Below are 19,514 nucleotides of genomic sequence, written 5' to 3' on the forward strand. Positions count from 1 at the left end.
CGGGTTCTAGAGAATAAAACAAGCATACTTTTAGTAGCCACATCAGGCCTCAGGACCAAAGTAATAAAGATAAACACAAATAAAACAACACATACTCGTTACACATAACACCATTTATTACAAATATCAGATTATAACGTAAGGAAACCGTGATAAATATACAACTATTCATAAAATTGAAACGTTAAAGGTAACTTTAATTACAAATAGTTAATTAAAAAAACTGGGCAATGATCGTGACTTCAGTGTTCGCTATATCGAGAATTTTTCCGATACCTACCAGGTCAAAAGTTCATATCAGACCTACCATAGGTTCTACTAAACTAGTAGTGCAGTACTTGCTCGTTACGGACCTTTGGTCAACGCCAGACCCACACATGACCAATCGCATTGGTGATCATATCTCTCACACTTGACCATCACAGTTTCTCGCACTCGCACTTCTGATCACCAATGCGATTGGGGAGCACACGGCTGGCGGCATCCTAGGTGTTTGTCGGACGTAGTTTGCAAACTCTGCAGTCACGATCACCGCGGGAACTCAACAGACTGAGTGATATCAATAGAGGACATCCCTGACGCTAGGCGTATATTGCTTATTATCATAAAGTTGTTCGAAACGGCTCGCATCAGCTGGTATTAGGCCCAGACTCCATGAAAGAAAAGACGAGTAGCGCGGAGCAGAGTTTTTGAACAAACAATACAATTTCATTTCTCAGTGGTATTTTCCCATTGAAAACAAATTCTATTGGTTGTGCAAAAAACTGTATTTTCTTTGGTGGAGTTTGCCTTACATTATTAAGGTATGTTTCGAATGCTGCCGACTGCAAGTGCCGACCGTCATGCCGTGAAGAACTGCATGAAGTTGACCGCAGCAGGACTCCTTGTACGCATTTAGGTACATGAAACGGTTTTGGATGAAAGTGGCAGCAGCACGGGCAGTCATGCAGTCGCTGCAAGTGCGGTCGGCAGTTGCAGTTGGCAGCTAGCTTTCAAAATGCAACTTGACAGGTTCTACTGCTAATATCACTCAGCCGCTAAACTTCCACATTTAGTGCCGTTGCAAATTATAATTAATTACAGAATGCAGTTACTCTTACTTTAATTGCGAACTACAATGGGGGCTTTACACTTCTTATAATAAATACATACATAGAGTATACTTTTCCATGATTATTCATCATCAGACATTATTATCTATCTACATACATTGAGATGTTCATGGCTCGCCAAACACCAGACATTGGGCAATTAAAGTAGAATATAACCACTGAATAGTATAAAGAATAAGTTAAATCTATTACGTAAGTAAGTACATTAAAAGGCGGTCACAGTATACAACAGAGTGTTACCAACGGGTTCAAGTTGATTCGGTATCGAAGCTTTAAGGTAAGCGTCCACAGGCGCGCATCGCACGTATCGGACGTATCGCATTATAGCATAGCTGTGTATCTGAGTCGTCCACACGTGCGGATCAGTCCGTTGTATGAATTCTTATACAAGGCAAGGTAAAATCCGTTACGTGCGATGCGTCTGATACTTGCGACGCGTGCCTGTGAACGCTTACCTTTAAAGGGCTACCTGTGCTCGGTAAATACTGAATACAATACTGCAGTTATGTATGCTTATAGGTACCTAATATCAAGTTAATTTATGTATTTCGACATCTTTTTGGACACAAATATATTAAAATAATTGACATCGGTTTATATGCACTAAATACTGACAAAATAATCATACAAACAATACTGTCATAATACTAGTTACCTATTATTTTAGTTCACGTCTTTTAATTTTTATACATATAAATATTGGCTTTCAGTTTTACGTTTTTAATTCAAAATACAAAGTAATCATTTTGTTTCTGATTGCACGATTAATGATCATAATACCTACCGAAATATGCAGTGACGCAAGATTATGCATTTGCATATAATCCGATATCTAACGATTACAGTTTGCAGGACAAAGTTACGAATTCCGTGGTCGTTGTATACTGTGAAGTACGGCTGAGATTAGGCCTGCTGCTTAACTTAAACAAATCAAAGAAGTCTTCACGAGTAGGTTTTAATGTTTTAATTAATTATCTATTATATCGTATGCTACTAATAGACACGACGTCAATATGTTTAAACAGTAGTCTAAAGAGAAGAACACATGTAGCGTGTGACGAAACGGGCGTAGTCGTAGACTGAGCTGCCATCGATAATCATTCTTAACCATCTTAGAGCATATAACAAACCGGAGCCCCTTAACCAACAATCTATGTGCGAGAAAGTTTGGCTGACCTTACAAATGATGACACTCATTCATATCTTTCGATCTTGAAAACAACTCACGCACATGACAAAATTGTCAAACGCAAGCATTAGACTGCAGAGTACCTACTCATACGAGAAGGCACGGCTATAGTTTATCCGGTTGGTTAAACTCTCCAAGAACGGAAAACCAACAAGAACTTCCCAACAATTTCCCAACGGAACTTCCTAACAAGAAAGTTAGGACTCTGGTCACGTGACCGCTGAAACTGTACAGCTCTTAGTATGCAAGTGAGACTTCACTAGTGCATAATTTGACAGCTGTTTTTGGTGCTACATCGAGTTGGTTAAACCTATAGCTGCCGTGACCCAAATGTTCCCGCATTCACTCAATCTGTTCAATTTTCCTCAGTACCAGAATGCTAGTACATTTCCCGATGTACGGACTAACGCTAGTAAGCATCAACACGCATAGAAACTTATTCGAGAAGTATCCAAATAACATTACGTTTATTTTTATTTTATATTATTATGATCTATGTCGTAGATTGTACAATGAAAAGCTTAAACTAGTATTAGAGCTTTGACGCACTGCTTTTTATCCAAATCGGGAAAAAAATGCTCAGATAGTGAAATGGACCGATCAAAACTTTAAATCGGTTAGCACGTTAGCGAACTTGGAATCTGTACTATGGCCGCTATTGACGTCTCCTATTGAACTCTGAACATTCAACATAATATTTTGTGAAAGTACCGAATAAAGATTCAGCTTCTAAGCGTTAGATACGTCACAAATCCAGAACGCGGGTGAATCATACTTGTGTGCGTAAATATACATGCATATCATCATTGCAGGACTAGGCGACTTGACCAATATTGAGAGCTGCTGACTTTACGCATATGAGGATAATATGCATGCATTTTTACACAGACTAGTATGGCCTACCTGCTTTCGTGAGGATACATCGGAACATTTTAGATGATCATAATCTAAAGATGGTTGTTGCGGATATCAGTGATATAGGTTCCAAGTACGCGACGCAGTGCGCTAGGGCTCTCCTGGTACACATCGCTCAATCAACAGGACCAATAACTCTTTTAACTTTCCCGAGGTTTGAAGATCTTATGAAACCATCAGGTCACAACTTCACCAAAGCGGAGAGTAGTAGTTTTTAAAGAACCATTAGAATTTCTCCTCTCAGAGATTCCACTTATTGAGCGTACACAAGATGTTTGAATAACGATGTTCTATTGGCTGTTTAAGAACTTCCCAGCCTTGCTCTGCTTAGGTGGACTCTGAGCCTGAAAATTATTTGCTAGTGATACGAATATCATCACCAAGGGTATTTCTACACGGTGCATGTAGCTGGAGCCAGTTAACATGCGCAAGTGACAAGAGCACGCGGGTGGGTATTTTGCTTTGGTACATGCGCGAGTCTCTGGACCCGCACGTTTTTAAAATGCATGTAACTTACGCATGGGCTTCAATATGCGCAAGCTACTTGCACCGTGAAGATCCTTACGATGGAGTTTTGCGGAGTGATATGGCTCCTGCTAATTGAGTGACATGTATCAGAGACGGTGGACAAGCGGTGTTCGCGGGACTCAGCGGGGATAGGCTCGGGGGGTGGAGGGGGCCACTTACATTGAGTATTACATTGACAACGTACGCGGGAGACTTATAGACCAGGTGTTCTAAAAGGCGGTTACATTAAGCTGTGGTAGGCGAGGTAGACGCAACGATGCCTAGCTCCGGAGCAATCTTATTTGTTGCCTGATTATTGATACAGACGCAGCTGTATAAAGGTCTTAGATCACATATGAACTCGAAAACTATGAATCGGCCAACTGTTCCGCGTTGAGAAGTTTAACTTACGATTCCCGTACTCCCATACAGAAGGGAGTTCCATACAAGTAATACTGACCGGCTCGAGTTGATGCAATGACGATCCTTTTAAGAGTTGATATGTATGCCACGACCCCAAGCTTTCTTAATGTAGACTAAGGAATATGTTCCTATAAAACACGACTAGACCAATTCAATTGATGACAAGCGTCGTCGCGTCCACCGGCCTGAACGGATTAACTCATACTAATTAGTTAATTAATTACTGTATTACACAAACTAAACATCACTCATTTGGTCATTTATTAGGTTTCTCTACATTAAAAAAATACTAAAAATAAAACTTATATTAAATTGACCAACTCACCGAATCATTTAAACTTAATATTGAACGATAATGCTAGGCTGCTTGTTCGGGCGGGGCGTGGAGGCAAGTGCTAGTGTAATAGTAACAAGTGACACGAGGTCGCGCTTGGCACAAACTTCTAATTGTTAATTAATTATATTAATACTAAGTAGGTATACGACATCGAAAAATACCTTAAATTTTTGTCCTACGAATTAAACATACGAAGAGAAATAGGGTCCGGATAGTTAGCCCAAAATATGAAGGATCTCAATTTGTAAATAGCCAAATGTGTAAGAGTGTAAATATATACGTACTTAAGATACACTTATTATAATAACTATAGTACAACAGTGGTAATTAACAAAATGGGCTCTCAAAAACATCGTTGCTAGAATTTCATTTGAAAACGTTGTCTTATTTTTTAAATAATTTCGTTTCATCACAGTAAATCAAGGTCAAATCAACGAGTGCTCGATGACATGACTCCGCCAGGGACTCACACTAGTGCACACGGGCCTAGTGTCTATGTGTGTGTGTGTGTGCACTACATCATCGGCGTTACACGCAAGCTAGTGAGAGCCCCAGTGCTCCTAGCGGAACCGCTTATCACATACAGGTGCTGAAACTTATATTAAACTAAAATACGAATTTATATATTAAAAGTTAGGTAGGAAAACATTGTAGTATATAAGCTTGGACCCGGAGCTTGGTCGGTGAGAGTTTATGCATTGGGGGGGAGACACGGTGACACTAGAGCGGGGAGGGCTCAGCTTAGAGCGGAGGAACTACACAACGACGTGAGCAGTGGCGCGGCATCCCGGCTGCCGCTCGCACTCCGCACTCAGCTCGCAGCACGCATCACGCAACCTTTACCGACGCGGTCCAAATCTCCAGCAGTGTGCAACTGTCAGACCCACGCAGCCGGGCCGGCTCACACGAGACGCAACCTTTACCAACCATCCGAGTACCAGCGCAGCAACTGACGCCACCAGCCGCCGGCCCGGCAGAACCCTCCAGACGCAGCCTTTACCGAGCGCCCCAGTACCAGCTGTGCAACTCACCAAGCCTTCGCTGTGCCGGAGTGCCGCGCCACCGCCAATAACTACCATAAACTTGTGCCTCAATTTGTTCTATTAATATTACTTTAATATGATAAAACAGTAATCGTATACGTTAATATATTTGGCTACTATTTTTGGTTGTAATACGAACATTACCCGTAAGGAAAACACGCCGCGTCCGCGAACGCTCTGCAGGCTTGCAAGGCGAGCGCGGGCGCCGCGGGGGGCGGGGCAGGCCCTAGAGAAACCTTTTGCTACTAAACTTCAGCATCGCAGCTAAATACCAGAGTCCTGTATCCAGGACTTAATATCAATATTAAAAACATATTAAAAACTAAAATACATGCCATACATTTAATCAGTTCTTAAATCATTGAGATTAATAGTCGGTACGGCTGGGGTGGCCGAGACTATGCCTTGGAACTTGAGAGCCTTAATTACACCATGCTTACAAAAGACAATTTTAAAGGTTACACCCCTCTAGGTTACAAACTTTAAGTCTTAACCTCCAAAAGCACCAAATCTTTGATTGAAATATGTACAGTCGCCCGAGCGAGCGACGCGTTCGTCCGTCGATCCGTCCGCCGAAAGGAGCGCAGTGAATTAAAGCTTAGAGTCCAAGACGTCGCACCGCGGCGGACTCTCACACTACTATCACGTCTTACTCTAGGAGTTACTATAAGCTCGTCACTTGATTAAACCTACGCTAGTGTGAGTGTGGGTGCCGGCGAACTCAGGAGTGTGCCTAATGTTCAATATATATATCGCGTTGCTGCCGAGCGCTCTGTCCTGGGTACAGCACCTTAATATGACTCATAAAACATGACAGTCTCTCTGAAGATTGCATTAAGTAAGTCGACTACGAAACCAGATTGTATGTATTAATGAGAACAACGATAAAACCGTAAGTTGGCGACAAACTCGTCGAGTATGCCCCAACTCTCCTAGCTACTATGTACACAACCGCAATCCTTAACTATGCACTTAGGTTTAGTTGGCTCTGACGCAGCAGAGCGGTGAGCGAGGTCACAACCTTGGGAACCGCGTCCGGTACGCCTCAATCCAACAACAGTATCCATTACGTCATCCAAGTGCAAGTTCGGCCGGGTCCGGTCGCCGGTTCCCGGCGTGCTGTGTGTATGTCCGGGGATGTCGGACTGTGTCCGATAGACTCTGTCAGGTGGTGTCGAGATAGTGTGAGCGCGAGGCTCCTCAGCGGTAAGTGCGGTGAAGCGGCGGGAGGCGCGGGGCGGGGGCGCCGCACCTCCCGGCGACGTTCAGTCTTAATGGTGGGGAATATTCCGGGAACACGTCTGTCACAGGGGGCGCTGACTTGACAATGGTTGTTGAGGCTCCAGGCAGCTCCCAGGCTGCCAGCTCTTGCACAATTCAAATAATAACTGTTACATCACTGTGCAGTTTTATTAAACAACTGAGATGGTCTCATGCCACCAATTAAATTGATTCCTAATTGATTTTCTCTATAAAATTTAATTAAACTACACATCGACATAGATTCCATCTAAAGCATCTTCTTCGAAACCAGCCAGAGGAGCAGCGGTGAAGATTCCTCAAATCCCATTATCATGACAATGAGACCGACTCTTTGTAGAGGAGCGACCGCAGAGCCGTGTCTACATATATACAGATGGCGCCCGGAGGCGGTACTCATGCGCAGTCGATAAATATAAAACGTACAAAAATGCTGCGCGTGAGTACGCGTCGCCGCGTGCCGACACGGAGCCACGACCGCGGCTCGGCGCCGAGTGGCGTCAATCCGGGGCGTCAGTCCGAGGCGTCAGATCCGAGGGCACACAGCTTAGCCGGGCAAGGGGTCCTCTTGCGCCGGCGTCGCGTCTGCGTACTCGTACATGGCAGTCATCGGGTTCTCGATGACGTTGACGGTGGCGGGGCCGAGCTTGGCGTGCTTGCGGCGGAAGAGGAAGTCGGCTAGGCTGGCGGCGCGGCGCGGGCCGGCGCCCTCCAGGAGCGCCTCGATCTCGCCACTGCTGCGCGACTCGGCCACGCCGCGCTTGACGTCGCCCAGCGAGGACATCTTGGCGGTCTCGCACACGTGGAAGCTGGTGTCGAAGTGCGTGGAGTACGCCTTGGAGTTGAGCAGCGACGCCAGCGTGGGCAGGCCGGCTTGGTCGGCCAGCGACAGCGGGCGCTCGAGCCGACGCAACACGCGCGCGCGCACCGCCGGCGCCAGGCTCTCGCGCGACGACGACCCGCCGTTCGGCAGCTTGGGGCTCGCCGACCCCGTGTCTGCACAGTTACACACAACATTACTCCCGAGCGATACTCACATGCCCTACACAATACTATCTCTGTTATACCTATTCTACTCGTACGAATTTGACTCTAAAATCAGCAATCTACTTGGAATATGAAAACGTTTACTTTTAGCTGACCATGTTCTAGTCCATATCGGCATTGTTCAGAACCGCTTGTAACCTTCTGTTACGTCTGACTAACGTAACGCAATAGATTTCCTGCAATTGTGACGTAATATGATAATATTCTACAGTATCTGTTCTGACAAGCTTGGGGAAGTTTCCAAGGGATGCTTACCCCGGGGGATGGATGCGCGGGGAGATGGTCCACCGTCCTCATCAGTGTGGCCCTCAGAGAGGGTCTCTAGAGGGCGGTGCTCCGGCCGGCACGAGGTCTCCTGGTTGCCATGCTCATGGCAAGTGCCAGATGTCGATGGCTGCGGGTTCTGAAGTAGAAATTTCGTATTTAAACTAAGTTCCCTATACCATGAGTGTAGCGAAATATATAACTCGATGCTTACATTATAGATGTCCTTGGCACCGGGAAGGGTGGTCTCTCCGACGCCTTCCAGGAAGTACGTGACCATATTGCCCTTGCCCTTGACGTCAATCATGCCACGGCAGCGCAGCTTGTAGCCTCGCGTCGACAGGATCTCGTACACCTCCTCCGTCACCTGAGCACACGGAAAGTCAACCACAATCGCCCTACACACATTGTACACGAACCCTCGCCATTGCTCGCAAACAATACTGTGGTACCACCAGTCGCAGAGCGATGACAGTACAGCAAACATTGCGCGAGTTTACATAAATGTCATTTGCAGGAGCAGGCAATTACTATGACGCAAGAGCTATGCATTAGAGCGCACCTGGATGTGGTCGAGTAGTCCAGTGGAGTCCATGCGCGAGGCCACGTTCACGGCATTGCCCCAAATGTCGTACTGCGGCTTGCGGGCGCCAATCACGCCAGCCACAACCGGCCCAATGTTGATGCCTGAAGAGACACATGTTAACCGTTCCTCACTTATTTTCAGTTCTACATATAGGTAGTTTCGCACAAATCGCAGGTGCAAAATCGCCTTATGAATTAGAATTCGCATTTGGAAGAAATCGCTTTATTTCTTACCCTTGTAGGTTTTGTACAGCGCGTCGCCCAAAAGCAACATTTTATAGGGTTCATTCACTTTACAAAAATTGGCTACAAAATGACTTTATACCCTTCATCTTCAGACAATGGGCGACGCGTTGCAGTAGTCCAAGGGGTGTCTTACCGATGCGGATACGGAAGCTGTTGAACGAGTGCTCGTTGACATACTGCAGCTGCTCGCGAAGGCGCAGTGCGTAGTCCGCCATCGCAGTCACGTGACGGAAGCCGCGGAGGTCACGGGTGGCAGCTGTTAGACCTGGAAATATTGGAGACAATATAGCATTGTTAGATAACTTACTGCCAATTTGCCAGCAACCACTGATAAGAGACCATAAGAGCCCAAAACAGGCAAAGGTAACAAATAACAATACTCACCCGAAGCAGCCATGTACGTAGCACCAGTGCTCTTGATCTTCTCGATGTACTTGAACTGGTCCTCCGCCAGGATCTCGTCGAAGTCAGCAATGATCTCGTTGAGGAGTCGGAGACACTCCACGCCCTCGTTGTTGCCCTCCAGCTCCACGTAGAACTCGGAGAAATTCGGGATGGAAGCGAACATCACGCAGACAGACTCGCACTGCTCGTGGTACAGCTCCTGAAAGCATTTTATAAGTACAGCATAAACATCTCTTACTAAATTCAATTGTAGGTTTAATCCCACTTCAATTGAAATCATTTGAATGGTCTGGACATGGTCGGATTTTGATGGACCCAACTCAGGGCAGGTCGGTTTAGGTTTTCTATTTATATATTTTTTTTTACCAACTAGAAATAGGAGTCTCGCTACACTTATAGAAATTATTGGCATTTCATGGACTGAATGAGTTCGTGGTTGTGAAAGAGATTTTAAGACATACAGTTATATATAAAGAAGAAATATGAGGAGCAAGCTAATATTTTGGTCCTGTTTAGTTAAAGCATGTAGTTCATGCTTTTCGGATAGAAACGTATTGGTAACGTGAACTAAAAGCATTTCATATTTTTTTACAGAATAGTTTTGGCTCCTGACCTCTTAAGCCTGCACCACAGATGTATATGTCACCGTAAGATTACAAACATCGTTAGATTACAATCTATCTCGAGAGATTGTAAACTGTCGAATTATTGTGAACCGTAACATCTGATTGCAATTTAACGCATTATTTTTCGCTATATTATAATCTATCGATGAGAAATTGACAAATTGTCAACTGTCCGAAAGCTCTCCCTGATTGGTCAGTCTTTTTGTAAGATCGACCAATAATCCGTTCTGTTCCCATGGAGTTCCCGTAGAGTTAGGAATGAAATAGAGGTGTCAGTTAAATAAAATAAATGCTCTTAAAAAATTCTTCAAGGATTTATTATTTAGTACGAGTATGTAATTTAATATTCCTGACATATGGAGAGAACAAATTGTAAAGAAATATTTATTCTTCAAACACAAATTGAAATTGGAAACATATTGATTTCTGACACTTACGCGAATATTAGACATTTAAATAAAACTACTTTTTACGGATTTTATCGCGGTTATATTATATTATTTAATCCCGAAGTTTAAAACCGACCGCGATAAAATCCGTAATAGTAGTTTTATTTAAATTAAATTGGAAAATTATAAGAAACTTTTATAAAAAAAAAAACAAAACAATTAGGTAGTTCGTCTTCAAACACAAATTCATTCCTAACTCTACGGAAACTCCATGGCAACAGAACGGCTGGTCGTGATTGGTCGATCTTACAAAAATACTGACCAATCAGGGAGAGCTTTCGGACAGTTGACAATTTGTCAATTTCTCATCGATAGATTATAATATAGCGAAAAATAATGCGTTAAATTGCAATCAGATGTTACGGTTCACAATAATTCGACAGTTTACAATCTCTCGAGATAGATTGTAATCTAACGATGTTTGTAATCTTACGGTGACATATACAATGATGTTAAAATCCGATAATCCCTCATAAGAGTCATAGATCTACAGCTTTTCAGATGGTCCAGCTTTATAAACGTGCTAGTTCCTGGTACTCACATCGATGTTCTTGTCGCTGCAGAGGAAGTGCTGCGCCACGTGCTCGGGCAGGATGTTCGCCAGCAGCTTGCGGTTGTACGCCTCCAGGTGTTCCATCTCCTCCTTCTCATCTGCACATCATATTAGAATCAGATAACTGGCACACTGGTACCTCTAGGCTATCGCTTCTTAATATTCCATCATAGATAGGGTAGTTACTTGTATGGGGCTAATGTCAAGTTCCTATCGATAGCAGTAAGTATAGCTCTAAACCACAGGAGTATGGATAGATCAGCAATTTTGGTGGTGGTGGTGATTAATTTTCTGTGTTCAGTACACAGTTTATGAGTGTTCGGTACGGTATTGTTTTCGCCAAAATATAGAATATTGCACGAATCACAGCATAGAAATCATTTTAGGTATCACCTGCTGGCGGAAGTGTCCTCAGAACCAGTATGCGAGTCGCCCATTAAGTTTAGCAAGAATTCACATCATTGAAGAGGTAACATAACTTTTAAGTGGTTTACCATTAGCTTGCAGTTTCCAGATGAAGTCCAGGCGGTAGGTGCTCTCGGTCTGGTGCGAGTGCAGCAGCAGCGCCACGGTCGCGCCTAGGGCAATCACCACGTTGGTCCACTGCTGGTTCCAGTCCAGCCCGCATCGAAGCCTGATACAGGAAAACCGAGTTCTTCAGTTCTTTATAAATTCGCCATCGTTAATATCTGAGAAGCTTGCAAGGAAAACTAAAAACTGCGAAATTGATGCCAGAGATGATTTTTGTGTCTTTTGGGAAACCTTTTACAGCAACATTTTTTTAAACAGGTACCTAATTATATTCATACGACGTGAGGAAGAACGATAAATTGATGGGTCCTGACACTCCCGACTGTCAGATGAACATCCTTGGTAGACGTTACGGGTAGTCACAAGCCAGAAAGTCTGATAACCAGTCTTACCAAGGGGTATCGTGTTGCTTGGGTAACTGAGTTGTGGAGGTACATACGCTCCATATTAAACACCTGGTACTCAGCAGCATCTTATCCCAACATAGTTAAGAAAAGGCTAGGCAGATGCCACTCACAGGTAGTCAGAGAACTGGTCCTTGAACAGCATGTGCTGGTGCGCGGTGACGGCCACGTAGGCAGCGCACGTGAGCGCCAGTAGCACCAGCTTCACCATCGTGATGAGGATCTGGTGCACGGCGCACAGGAACATCGCCAACAGGGTCAGTTGCAAGTAGTGCTGAAAAGACAACACACCGTAAGCCAAGACAAAAAACTTTCTTAGGCCGAAGACAAAACGTCGGATTCCTCAAAACAACTTTTAACTATTACATTTTCACGTTTTAAGTTTATAAGCAAACAGTAATTTTAAGGAAAACAGATGTTTATGTTGTCTGTGAACTTATTGGGTTTTAGGCAGAAAACAGCAAACGTCAGATCTCTAAAAAAAAATATAAATTTTTATGTTATGGTGAGCCATAGGTTCTGGTTTTTTCCGTTAAAAAAAGGTAGCTGACATGGATCCATTATTAGATTCTTATTTTCCGTAAATAAAGCGTAGCATACAAGTAGTAGATACCTCGTTCTGATCGAAGGGGCAGTGCTGGAAGTCAGACTGGCGGCTAAGCGTGGCGTTGGTGTCCTGCAAGCCCTGCAAGCTGGCCTCATATATCCCCTGTAATAGAACAAAAATCTTGGTCAAAACGCTGGCTATCTTATTATACCAACAAGGAACCCTGGCTTATATATCAAACGTGCATTATACTGTGACTAGTGATTTGTAACTTTAAAACGTTACACGAATATTCAATCGATTCTCAATCTAATATCATCGAATGATCAGCAAGGGGTTCCAAGCGATAAATCCGGTTTTAAGAAGAACCGAGTTAAGCTCTGTTATCCACTTCTCTTATAATTCAAATCACCGTAAATCTTCGACAATTTCGCAAAATAAAAGTTGGTATACCTTTGAAAGTAAAAAAAATATTGGTATTACATAATATTGAAATGCATGTAACGAGGAGGGATTATACGCATGCAACAAAGTGTGTGCTAAGTATGAATGTAGATGGATGGAGAGGAAGAGGAAGACCTAAGAAAAGATGGATAAAAAATTGGGAACAGGGCAGGAGGAAGCAGATAATATTGATATGACACTGACCATGACGACCTGGATCTGGACGATGAAGCTGGTGACCACGATGAAGGACATCAGTTGCGAGAGCGTGCGGTTGTTGTGCACGACGCGGGACATCTCACGCAGGCGGGCGCTCGCGTGCTGTAAAAACAACACACAAGTTATATACACTCTTTTGCAAAAAAAACGGGCACCTATGCGAAATCTTAGTTTTAAGGACTTTACGTGTATTTCAAAGGGTTTTAATGATTGTAGTATGTTTCTAGCATCAAAAGAGTTAGCCGAGCATGCGTGAGAGTGTATTCTAAATATGAATTTTGTACAATTGTTAAGAAATTGGTTAAACTTTGTTTTGGACTAATTGCTGGCAGAAAGTTCGTCGGTGTTTTGAAAAGTTTTTGAAGTGATTTTCAAGAAAATGATAATGCAGTTTTAATTAATGATTAATGTACTTTTTTGTTAGATCAAAACATTTTTGAAAAACTATGCGTATTTGATAAAATTTTCACCTGCTCTAAATGGGCTATGCTGATGATTGATTGCAATGTTAAGAGTTTCGGTATTTTAGTGTAAAGCGTTCTATTGTTTAGGTATTGTACCCACGTGTTTTAAAATATCGCTTTTTCATAAATAAACACTATTTAGAAGAGTATCAGTACCTTTGGCTGCGACAAAACCAATTTAAAGTAAGCAGTGCCGATCACAACCCGTCTCCTATCGGACTTTGACATTTTTAAAAGTCTTTAAATTCTACTAAATACAGAAAATAGCGCATAGACTGTGAGCACGAGGTCTTAAGGTCTCGTAATCGCAGATTTTTAAACAACCTCGCCTCTTGGGAAACTCCGTAGACCTCTGAAGATCTGTGAGTCTGAGCGTTCAAATAGCGTGTTTTCATCCCACGGACATTTTATTAAATAAACTTGCCTACAATGAGATTTTCTGGCATCTGCAGCATTTTCCTGCTTAAATCATAACAATAATTGGCTATCTGCTCATTTCTTAAGAAACATACGTTTGGCCAATAATTTTGAATTTTTGACTCCCTTTCAGCTAAATCGTCGTTTAGTAACCCGATACCTATGGAGTTATCGAGAGCTTCAACGGGGCAATAATTTGACTTTTTAGATAGCTTTAACCCTCCTCATCATTTTTCATGTGGTTAATTTTAACATTTATCACAAAATTTGGTATTTTTTAAATGTCAAAGTCCGATAGGAGACGGGTTGTGATCGGCACTGCTTACTTTAAATTGGTTTTGTCGCAGCCAAAGGTACTGATACTCTTCTAAATAGTGTTTATTTATGAAAAAGCGATATTTTAAATCACGTGGGTACAATACCTAAACAATAGAACGCTTTACACTAAAATACCGAAACTCTTAACATTGCAATCAATCATCAGCATAGCCCATTTAGAGCAGGTGAAAATTTTATCAAATACGCATAGTTTTTCAAAAATGTTTTGATCTAACAAAAAAGTACATTAATCATTAATTAAAACTGCATTATCATTTTCTTGAAAATCACTTCAAAAACTTTTCAAAACACCGACGAACTTTCTGCCAGCAATTAGTCCAAAACAAGGTTTTACCAATTTCTTAGCAATTGTACAAAATTCAAATTTAGAATACACTCTCACGCATGCTCGGCTAACTCTTTTGATGCTAGAAACATACTACAATCATTAAAACCCTTTGAAATACACGTAAAGTCCATAAAACTAAGATTTCGCATAGGTGCCCGTTTTTTTTGCAAAAGAGTTTAGTTATTATAATAGATAATTGCATCCCGGCCTATTGTCTCAGTCAGTGGAGATCAGCCAGCTGCGCAGGCCGTATTATAGTGCACTAGCATTTGCGCAGACACTAGTGCAGTCTCTATTCAGCCTTTCTCATTCCTCGAAAACTCGAATGGGGATACATGAGGAGCTGGTCCGATATCTACGTGCTTTCCTATGAACGGCTTCTCTTATGAACCACCAATTTTTACAATCCTGCCAGCTTTGTGAAAATTTCTTAAGAACACGAAGCGGTTTCGGCCTCACCCGGGAATCGAACCCGAGACCCAATACATAGATCACGCTATGCTACTTAGTACTGTACTGTAGGACTAACTCACCTCGAAGTCCAGGCAGATGATCAGGTACGTCAATGAAGAGATGATGATGCCAGCAACGATGATGGTGGCAATTCCCAGAGGCGACCTGAGCACACGAAAACAATAAGTAGGTATAAATCACGGAGAAAGGAAATATAAGGAAAGATGCCATAAGGCAATTAGGTCCGGCGCTTTCTCCTAGGTCAATAAGAGTTAGTATGGAGGGCGTGACCAAGACACTACTTTACGAGTTAACTTACGAGGCATTCTGATTCCTTGAGACATCTGTCGACAATTTTTGGTTTACATTAAATGAGAGATTATCAAAGAAGGCGTTTGAGGACGTAGCCAGTAACGTCATTCGTCCCCCGAAAACCAAAATTTTGGCAACGCTACCTTCTTTCCTTTATGACATCTCTGCTAGTCATTTTATTCTCCATTTTATAGAATATAGATGAAACCAGCTTATAAGTCCCAGTCCCAGTAAAGTGAGTTGTTTGACTGAATTTTAAAGCATAATGCGTGTGATGGCGTGGAAGCAATCGGCCACCGGTGCAGAACACTGCACTCTACGAGTCGTGCCGTGTTGTGAAAACGTTTACCACTTTCAATATTATATCTTGGGTTGAAAAATGAGTTGCTTTGAACCACTTGAAAATGTCTGGTTGTGACACTAAGGTAAGCTCATGTGAAGTGTGAAATGTTAATAATATCTTTTGATCGAAAATGTAGGAATCGGACAATTTCTAACGCTTTCTATAAAACAAACTATCTTTTTATAGCACTCTGCTTAAATATAGTGGGAGTTGAACGGCTCTTCGTAATTTTTTAAATGACGTTTGCTCAACTTCACCTTTTCTTTTGGCAGTGTATTTGTATAAGTTACAAACCGTAGTTAAGGGTTGCATAGCGGTGCTAACGAGGTAATGTGTATTCATGCGTGAGTGTAGTATGTATGTGTGAGTATACGGCTTATGTTTCATGAAGAACAAAATGACGAGCAGAGATGTCATAACGGAAAATCTCCTAAGAGCCTTTTCTGGAACCCGCCCATTTTTTTGTTAAACCAAAAACGATTATAGATGTCTCAAAGTACCTAAACGCCAAGTTAGTTCACTTGCAACTGATAGTTTTACTATTTTAAGTTCTTAGCTGTCGTATAAGGGTAAGCCCTGTAAAGATAGTTGTAGGGTCCGTTCAGACAGACCGGCTCGGAGAGGAGAACAAATTCTTAACAAGTTGAAAATCGAGTACTTAGTATTTATAGTAACTAGTAAGGTTTATTTTTGCATGTGCACATGCGCTTGGTGTGAAATAATAAGAGGAGCCGACCGGCTCCGATCGCGTACGTTATCTCGGTCGCGCAGACGTTTGGCTCCGATTGCATCTCGTGCAGCCGATCGGAGCCGATTGGAGCCGACTCCAGTCTGTGTGAAAAAAAAATGTGCGCCGATGCTCTCCGAGCCGGTCTATTTGAACGGACACTAAGGTATTTTGAATAAATAAATATTTCATTATTATTGTTTTATGTATACTCACAGGTTGTAGGCGAGGAACTGCAGGGCGGTGCCGGCGAGGAAGATGGCCAGCGTGCAGATGAAGTACACCTTCATCATGCGGTCGCGTTCCGCCGTGTACTGTGGACAACAACCACCAGTAACCTTCATAAAACACCTATTAAATCCGTAAAAGTAGTTTTATTGAAATGTCTAATATTAGCGACATGTTCAATTATAAACAAGGCTAAACTTAACTCCCCCAAAAAGCCTATTACAGAAATATTTAAAGATGACAAAAATTACAGATCCTAAATCTATTGCGAATAATTTTAACGATTTCTTCATTAACCAAATAAATGATTTGATTTGATTAAGTATACGAAAACGAAACGTCAGTTTAATCTTGAGATAACCTACCTACCTACTGTCAAGCTTGGGTTTCCTAGGAAAGCGGTGCCGTTATATAGCGGCCGTCATATTACGAACGCAAATAGACGGTCGTCTTTACGGTGATTTCATGTGGAAAGTTCCACGGCCGTTTTAACACACCGTCATGAAATTTTTGTTAGTTGTATCATACTTACTAACCGGTTTTATTTAATATTTCTCAAATTTCACAACACCAATTCTGTTTTAGTTGACTTTTTCTATAATCTTTACTTTTTATATTATATATTGCTTCGTGGTTACCAACGAAATCTATAAAAATTTCGTCGTCTTACACCGCTGGATGACGGCACCGCTTTCCTAGGAAACCAAAGCTTCACTATGTACTCTACTTATATGCTACCTTAAGTACTACCCCTGCGTACTATCTTATTATTCTACTCCCTTAAGTTTTCTCCCAATACAATCCTTTTATATGTATATTCTCCCTTACGTATTTCATTGTGAACTCCCTAATATATGTATGTACTTCCTTATGTATTCTCCCTATATACCTTTTGTACTAACCTATATTTATTTCCCTTATGTGTATACTCCCTGATATAATTAATGTATTTTCAGCCATATCAGATTGGCGTCTGAACTTTTTTGTCGGCTGAATCCTCCCCTGGCAGGTCATGAGAAGGAAAGTTTCATAGAATATTTCATTCCAAACGAGAAATAAATTGCAATCTCGTGTAGCCGAGTAAACGTCTCAAGAGTAGGTAGTGTCAGCTAAAGATGCATGCATCTATTGAAACAGAAGGCACAGTTCGAACACCTTGTAAAGTTTAGTCATAAGTTATGTATACTAATTATTAAGTTATTAAAATTTATTTTTAGTCTGTAAGCTTTCTAAGACTGAATCATCATCCTCCGAGCCTTTTTCCCAACTATGTTGGGGTCGGCTTCCAGTCTAACCGGATTCAGCTGAGTACCAGTGCTTTGCAAGAAGCGACTGCCTAGCTGACCTCCTCAACCCAGTTACCCGGGCAACCCAATACCCCTTGGTTAGACTGGTGCTTTCTAAGAATGAATATACATATTAATTTTTTTAATTCTTTTTTTTATTCATTCTTAGAAAGAATAAATAAAAAAAAAATATTTATTTCTTCTAAGAATGAATAAATTCTAATATAGTTTTAAAGTTGAAGTTCGTTTGCTTGAACGCACTAATCTCAATATCGACTTCAGCGATTTGAAACTTTCTTCACAGTGTAAGATACTTAGACCATTTACTGCGGAAGGCGCTACGTGGACTGGTGGCTTTACAAATTAAAACTGTTCGAGCATATTCGTTTTAACTTATATAATGAAGAATATGCTACTATAAAGCTTAGAGCCCACTAAAGCAGAGTGGAGAAGTTTTAAAACAATAAAATATAATTTATCTGCTCAGGGATACCACCGTCATTTCTTTTTTATTATCTATTGGTTGTTCGAAATATTACTGGTGCTGACAATTGTTGATAGAAATTCTATCACATATTTAAATTCTCCACTCCACTTTCTTGAACTCCAATCTTTTTACAGCAATGATATTTCTTTAATAGCACGTCAACCGTTATGCGGCCACATTGCTACGTCTGTATGTAAATAATATGACACGTCGCTTCGCCCGCGGAAATCGCGCGACGCTCTCAAATGGAATTTTATTCAGCTGTGAATGTTAGAAGCACCCGGGGTGACTGTGACGGGTAAATCTTCAGTATAGTGTTATTTATGATTTAAGATGTTTTTCCTTGGGTGGTCAAAGGAAAAGTTTCAATGAAAATGTTTGATAACAAACGTGCATTTATCTCATAAGTCTGATAAGAACTACCAAATGTTCCTTTTAATTAACGAAGCTTTAGATGAGCTCAGACTAAACTTGAATGTATCGGAATAAAGAGATGTAACGAGCTGAACTAATTGCAGGGATATGTCCCGAAAAGTATGGAAAACATACAATGCTAGCCTTTATAGTTTTCCTTTATGAAGTTATCTTTTCAGTTATTTTTTTAATGGCAAATTAGGCATAATTTTACCAGTCAAATTGATCCTGTCCACTGTCCATGCCTCTATTCTATTCAACCATAATTCGAGAGACCCCCAATTTAGACACTTGTCCAACACGTCCGTCAAGTGCAGCTGTCCGACAGTACTGTAGTGTGGACACAGGTGGCTGCAGCCCCCCGTCCGTCGAAGTGGGGGGCAGACAGATCAACAACTAACTCAGTCGTCTGTTTGTTTCGCCCCGTTTGGGGAATCGCTCGTGATACGCATAATAAATGAGAGGCCAGATAAACTTATATTTTGTTCAAAATTTTCTACATGGACCAATGCAAAGGTTCTATTGATTTGACGCACATAATTAATGTATATTTTTTGGTCAGCGATTGTTTGACGTTCATAAGTGCTTGTGAAAGCCTAAGTGAAATAAA

The 19,514-nt window shown here is 41.8% G+C and overlaps 1 protein-coding gene across 3 annotated transcripts in view; it reads right to left on the minus strand.

Moving 5' to 3' along the window:
- Positions 1 to 94: 94 nt before the first annotated feature.
- The window catches only part of LOC110379459 (uncharacterized protein), a 290,441-nt gene continuing 271,021 nt past the window's right edge, over positions 95 to 19,514 (minus strand). For 2 of the 3 annotated variants that reach the window (XM_064034719.1, XM_064034736.1), the window contains 13 exons: positions 16,706 to 16,803; positions 15,188 to 15,272; positions 13,092 to 13,208; positions 12,510 to 12,605; positions 12,010 to 12,170; positions 11,456 to 11,595; positions 10,950 to 11,059; positions 9,313 to 9,532; positions 9,062 to 9,193; positions 8,660 to 8,784; positions 8,312 to 8,464; positions 8,089 to 8,236; positions 95 to 7,782 (listed from right to left, as the gene is read on the minus strand). In XM_064034719.1, coding sequence (XP_063890789.1) covers positions 7,334 to 7,782; positions 8,089 to 8,236; positions 8,312 to 8,464; positions 8,660 to 8,784; positions 9,062 to 9,193; positions 9,313 to 9,532; positions 10,950 to 11,059; positions 11,456 to 11,595; positions 12,010 to 12,170; positions 12,510 to 12,605; positions 13,092 to 13,208; positions 15,188 to 15,272; positions 16,706 to 16,803 — 2,034 coding nt within the window. In that variant the 3' untranslated portion in view covers positions 95 to 7,333. Of the gene's footprint in view, positions 7,783 to 8,088; positions 8,237 to 8,311; positions 8,465 to 8,659; positions 8,785 to 9,061; positions 9,194 to 9,312; positions 9,533 to 10,949; positions 11,060 to 11,455; positions 11,596 to 12,009; positions 12,171 to 12,509; positions 12,606 to 13,091; positions 13,209 to 15,187; positions 15,273 to 16,705; positions 16,804 to 19,514 lie in introns of those variants that run through there. The other variant, XR_010276506.1, reaches the window with a different exon arrangement.

The sequence above is a fragment of the Helicoverpa armigera genome, chromosome 1, assembly GCF_030705265.1.
Source record: "Helicoverpa armigera isolate CAAS_96S chromosome 1, ASM3070526v1, whole genome shotgun sequence".
Classification (NCBI taxonomy): Eukaryota; Metazoa; Arthropoda; class Insecta; order Lepidoptera; family Noctuidae; genus Helicoverpa; species Helicoverpa armigera.